Source organism: Lissotriton helveticus, chromosome 7 (assembly GCF_964261635.1).
Source record: "Lissotriton helveticus chromosome 7, aLisHel1.1, whole genome shotgun sequence".
NCBI lineage: Eukaryota > Metazoa > Chordata > Amphibia > Caudata > Salamandridae > Lissotriton > Lissotriton helveticus.
The window spans coordinates 2,684,001-2,690,000 of NC_136068.1; the positions used below are offsets into that span (position 1 = coordinate 2,684,001).

General features: G+C 53.9%; 1 protein-coding gene across 1 annotated transcript in view; it reads right to left on the bottom strand.

Annotated features, from left to right (window-relative positions):
- Positions 1-6,000, bottom strand: part of LOC144767921 (von Willebrand factor A domain-containing protein 7-like) — a 210,301-nt gene that overhangs the window by 146,876 nt on the left and 57,425 nt on the right. The window contains exons 5-6 of the mRNA XM_078651260.1: positions 871-981; positions 599-785 (exon numbers count right to left, since the gene is read on the bottom strand). Coding sequence (XP_078507386.1) covers positions 599-785; positions 871-981 — 298 coding nt within the window. The remainder of the gene's footprint in view (positions 1-598; positions 786-870; positions 982-6,000) is intronic.

A 6,000-nucleotide genomic window follows, 5' to 3' on the forward strand; every position in this document is an offset into this window, starting at 1 on the left:
CTCAGGAGGGGACATCATTGAATGATAATAGCCCCTTTAGGAGTGAGGCTTTAAACACGGTGGCCCCCACAACACCCTAACATTCCACACTCTCTCGCGGATACCCCGGGCTTCCGGAGGCTGCCACGAGCCCCGCCGATGGCTCAGACACAATACCACATCCCCCGTGTCCGACACTTTGACCCCGATTCACAAAGGAAAACTTACACTTCTGTGTAACTTTACTACTTGTCGGTATTCACAAAGGTAAACTTGGACTGTGTTTATACGGAGCAGTAGTAAAGTTAGACTTTGGTCTTGTAAACAGGGAGAGGTAGTAAAGTTAGACTTTGGTCTTGTAAACAGGGAGAGGTAGTAAAGTTAGACTTTGGTCTTGTAAACAGGGAGAGGTAGTAAAGTTAGACTTTGGTCTTGCAAACAGGGAGAGGTAGTAAAGTTAGACTTTGGTCTTGTAAACAGGGAGAGGTAGTAAAGTTAGACTTTGGTCTTGTAAACAGGGAGAGGTAGTGAAGTTAGACTTTCGTCTCAGTTTACCTTTGTGACTCGGCACCTCTTCCTTAGGGACGCTTGCCACGTCCAGGTGAGGTCACATACTTACTTCACGAAGAGGTTGTCGTCCACACTCTCCCAGATGTCTTGCAGGACCTCGACGGTGGCCTTGAGGGCGAGTCTGGCTGCGTCCTGGTGAAGGTGGTGCTGAGGCGAGAAGGCTGGCGACGTGGTGTCCTTGTTGATGCCAGGAAGGGAGTCGCCTGCTCCACCGTGGGCACACTTCCCAGCGGGCACTGCGAAGGAAGATTAGGAAACGTTATGAGGGGGAGCAAGAGACTCGACTCTGGGACGGTGTCGCGAGGACCTTCGTGCACCTACCAGCCGCGTTGGGGTATCCACTGGTCAGCTTTTCTGCCTTGAGGATGGGCGTGAGGATGGGGTCACACTTGGCAGAGGAGGTACACGGGCCACACGTCTTCTCCGTTGGGTCTGAGTATATACAAAGTGCAAGTCTTAGAGACTCGATGAACTCTCAAGAAAATATGAATATCGAACGCTCAAGAAAGCACAGAGCAAGGAAACTAAGAGCATAGAACAGAACTAAAGGGGGGACAAGCCTCCCTGAAGTAAGCCCTGAGAGATCACCTCTGTTTGATAATCTTATAAGAATTTATAAACAATAATATGACACAGAAGGTAAAGTAATTAAAGCATAATACCAAATACCTTAAATTCATTAGTCAAACTTACATAAGTATGATCTACAAACAAAAAACATTGGGGCATATTATCAAGGGCAGAATCGCCGCTTCCGCAGCACTTTTTGCCGCTAAAGCGGCGATATTCTTATCACCCTATTAACAAGGCGGCGCTAACATGCATTAGCGCATGTTAGCAGCCGATTTTGTAACACATCTCATGACAGCGATACATATCGCTAATGAGATGCAAAGTAGGCGGGGTCCGCTACTACTTAGAAAATTAAATAATATTAACAGATTGCAGGTGCATCAAAAAGAAAATCGCATGAACGGTGAGCGACCTCCATCGAATTTATAAAAGCTCCAACCTTTGTATTAAACTTCAATTTAGATTTTTTAAATTTATGTGTTTGAGAATTAAACAAAATGTGCATCATTTGTATATTTGCTTGAGGAATGCTTCTTTTCTGTAATGTTTGTGTATTGTTTTGCAGTTCAAATCATCCACAATGCGTAGGCCGGAGTCCCGACTCCCAGTAATGACTTGTGGGGGGGTCCTCGACTTCCAATAAGATTCAGTGGGGGTCCCTAGCTTCCAGTAATGACTTGTGGGGGGGTCCCTGGCTTCCAATAAGATTCAGTGAGGGTCTCGGCTCCCAGTAATGACTCGTGGGGGTCCCCGGCTTCCAGTAATGACAGTGTCTGTTATCCTCATCCTGTTGAGGGGTGTTACCCGCGGGGTTGGTAAAGGAAGGAGGTGCAAATAGTCAGTGTCTGTTTCCTTCATCCTGTCGAGGGGGGGGGGGTCCCCCTGGGTGGTTAACTGAATGAGGTGTAACTCAATCAATCAATCAATCAATACATTTGTAGAGCGCGCTACTCACCTGTGAGGGTCTCAAGGCGCTGAAGGGAGGGGGGTGCCGTTATTGCTCGAATAGCCAGGTCTTGAGGTGTTTCCTGAAGGAGAGGTGGTCCTGGGTCAGACGGAGGTGGATGGGGAGGGAGTTCCATATCTTGGCTGCCAGGTAGGAGAACGATCTTCCTCCGGTAGTGGATCTGCGAATCTGCGGGACGGTGGCGAGGGCGAGGCTGGCGGATCAGAGCTGGCGGGTGTGTAGAACGAGAGGCGGTTGTTGAGGTATTCGGGGCCCATGTTGTGGAGCGCTTTGTGTGCGTGGGTGAGCAGCCTGAACGTGATCCTCTTGCTGACGGGAAGCCAGTGCAGGTTTCTCAGGTTGGCGGATATGTGGCTCTGGCGAGGGATGTTGAGGATGAGTCGTGCGGAGGCGTTATGTATGCGCTGGAGATGTTTCTGAAGTTTGGCTGTGGTTCCTGCGTATAGGGCGTTCCCGTAGTCCAGTCGGCTGGTGACGAGGGCCTGGGTGACCGGCTTTCTAGTTTTGGTGGGGATCCACCGGAAGATCTTTCAGAGCATGCGCAGGGTGTTGAAACATGAGGATGAGACTGAGTTGACTTGCTTGGTCATCGTGAGGGAGGAGTCCAGGATGAATCCCAGGTTGCGTGCGTGGTCCGTGGGTGTCGGTGCGGTGCCCACGTCGTGGGCCACCAGGAGTCGTCCCAGGCGGATGGGATTGTCCGAGGATGAGGACCTCCGTCTTGTCCGAGTTGAGCTTCAGACGGCTGTGCTTCATCCATTCTGCGACATCTTTCATTCAGTCCAGGAGGTTGGTTTTGGCGGTGAATGGGTCTGTGGTGAGGGAGAGTATCAGTTCGGTGTCGTCGGCGTAGGAGATGATGTTAATGTTGTGTTTAGGTGCGATGGTGGCGAGGGGGCTCATGTAGATATTGAAGAGGGTTGGGCTGAGTGAGGAGCCTTGGGGTATGCCGCAGATGATCTTGGTGGCCGCGGAGCGGAAGGGAGGGAGGCGGACTCTCTGGGTTCTGTCGGAGAGGAACGATGTGATCCAGTCCAGGGCCTTTCCTTGGATCCCAGTGTTGTAGAGGCGGGTTATTAGGGTGCGGTGGCAGACGGTATCAAAGGCTGCCGAGAGGTCCAGGAGGATGAGAGCGGCTGTCTCTCCGTTGTCCATCAGGGTCCTGATGTCATCGGTGGCTGCGATGAGGGTGGTCTCGGTGCTGTGGTTGGCTCAAAATCTGGACTGGGATGGGTCGAGCGAGTTGTTTGCTTCGAGGAATGCAGTCAGCTGTTTATTGACGGTCTTCTCGATGACTTTAGCCAGGAAGGGGAGGAGAGAGATGGGGCGGAAGTTCTTGAGGTCTTTGGGGTCCTCTGTGGGTTTCTTCAGAAGGGCGTTGATTTCAGCGTGTTTCCAGCTTCCAGGGAAGGTGGCTGACGTAAAGGAGTTGTTAATGATGTTCCGGAGGTGGGGTGCGATGATGGTGTCGGCTTTGTTAAAGATATGATGAGGGCATGGGTCGGAGGGGGAGCCAGAGTGGATGGTGTTCATGGCGTTGGTGGTGTCTTCAGTGCTGATGGGGGTCCATGCACTGAGGGTGGTGGTGGGGGTCGTTGGTTTGGTGGCTGGAGGCGGAGTCTGTGGTCCGAAACTGTCGTGTATATCTGTGATCTTGCGGTGGAAGAATGTGGCGAGGGAGTTGCAGAGGTCTTGCGATGGTGTGATGTCGTTGTTGCTGGCGCTGGGGTTGGAGAACTCTTTGACGATGCTGAAGAGTTCCTTGCTGTTGTGGGTGTTGTTGTCCAGCCGCTCTTTGAACGATGTCCTTTTGGTGGTGCAGATCATCTGGTGGTATTTGCGGGTGGCGCTCTTGAGGGCTGTCATGTTTTCTGATGTCCGTTTGTGGCGCCAAGCTTTTTCGAGGGTTCGGCATGATTTCTTTGCGATTTTGAGGGCGTCTGTGAAACATGAGGTTTTTCTGTTGCCAGTCTTACCTGGGGGTTTCTTTAGTGGAGCGAGGTCGTCGGCGCAGTTGGTGATCCACTGTGCGAGATTGTGTGCTGCGTCGTTGGTGTCAGGGGTGTCGACAGGTGGGTTCTGGCTCGGCGATGTGGTCAGCTGGTCTGTGGTGACTTTGCTCCAGCATCTGCGGGGGATCTGTAGCATGTGGTGGTGGGATGTAGTCTTCTTGAAGGTGAAGTAGATGCAGCTGTGGTCAGTCCAGTGTAGTCCGGTGGAGTGGCTGAAGGAGACGTGGTTGCTGGCAGAGAAGATGGGGTCGAGCACGTGGCCAGCGGGGTGGGTGGGCATGTCCACCAGTTGCTTGAGTCCGAGGTTGGCGAGGTTGGCGAACAGGGTGGTGGTGTTGTTGTCGTTGTTTTTCTCCAGGTGGAAGTTCATGTCCCCTAGGAGGATGTACTCTGGTGAGGCTAGGGCGTGCGGGCTGATGAAGTCTGTGACGGTTTCGCTAAATTGTGTCCGTGGGCCCAGGGGTCTGTAGATGAGCGTTCCTCTGAGGGTGGTCTGGAGGTCGGTGTGGATCTGGAAGTGTAGGAGTTTGGCGGCGGTGAGTGTGTCTTCGGCGTTGGTCATGACACTGATGGTGTTCCTGTAGATGATGGCGATTCCTCCTCCAGTTTTGTTGACGCGGTCCTTCCAGGTGATTTTGTAGCCGTCCGGGATGACTATGTCCATGTCGGGGGCCAAGGAGGCGTTCATCCAGGTTTCCATGAGGAAGGCGACGTCTGGTGCTGTTGTATCAAGGAGTTCCCAGAGTTCGATGGAGTGTTTGTGGATGGAGCGGGTGTTGAGGAGGATGCACTTGAGGTGGTTGTTGTTATTGTTGCTGTGTTCGGTGGGCGGGGTGCAGGTTCGGAGGCAGGTGAATTTGCAGGCTTGGCAGGTGAAGGGTCCGTGGGTGCGCTTTGGGGTGGCTCGATGGCAGGCGGCAGGTCGTCCGGTGTTGAGGGCGATGAGGGTGGTGGTGTCGTATCTCAGTTGGGTGCCCTGGCATCGGCTGGGGCCAGGGGTTCTGGCGCTGGGTGTGGTCCAGGCGCTGATGGGTGAAGGTGGGCTTGCCTTTGGCGCGCCTTTGGCGCGCCAGCGGCCCGTCCGCTGCGTGCGTTCCGCTGCACGGCCTCCATATGAGGGCCAGAGGGAGGGAGGAGCAGCTGGGAGGTGGGAGCAGGGCGGCCAATGGGAGACGAGGGGGCGGGGCCGTGGGGCCGCAGGGACGCAGCGGCGGGAAACAGAGGCAAGGGGACAATGAAGGAAGGGGGCACAAGGGGGAAACGGGCCAAACTAGCAGAAAGGTATAAAAGCAAAAGGCAAAGATGGACACAGAGGAAGGAGACAAAGACAGTACCAGTAGAGACACAGGCGAGGTGGGCTGAACACGGGCGGCGGCAGCAGAGAGTTACAGGTCACACAGTGGGCTGCGTGGCGGTGAGGGGAGCGACCTGCCTGGTGACAGGGTCAAAGGTCGCTAGTCAGTGTATGTTTCCCCCATCTTGTCGGGGCAGGGGGGGTTATCCCTGGGGTACTTGAAGGATGGGTGTGAGTCAGGCGTGCAACGCTCATAGGGCTGAAAGGGCTTCAGCCCCCCTGCCGTGTGTCTCAGCCCCCCCCTGTCGTGTGTCTCAGCCGGGCTGCTGCAGCTCACGCTGCTGTGGATCGCCCGGGCTGCGCGGAGTCTTACCTCCGGCACGCCCGAGCTTTTCACAGGTCTTTAAAGACTATTTGCATATTTTCATACCTTTGTGAAATGGTTACTGAGGCTTTGTTTTTTTTTCTGGTTCCAGTGCCCCCGGGGCCCCCACTCTGCCTATTCCTCATACTCATACTGATCACCACGCTCTCACACCATCACCCTGCACTCACAGCAATCTCAATGCACTCACAATGTACTTGCTCTGTTCACCCGGTACCTC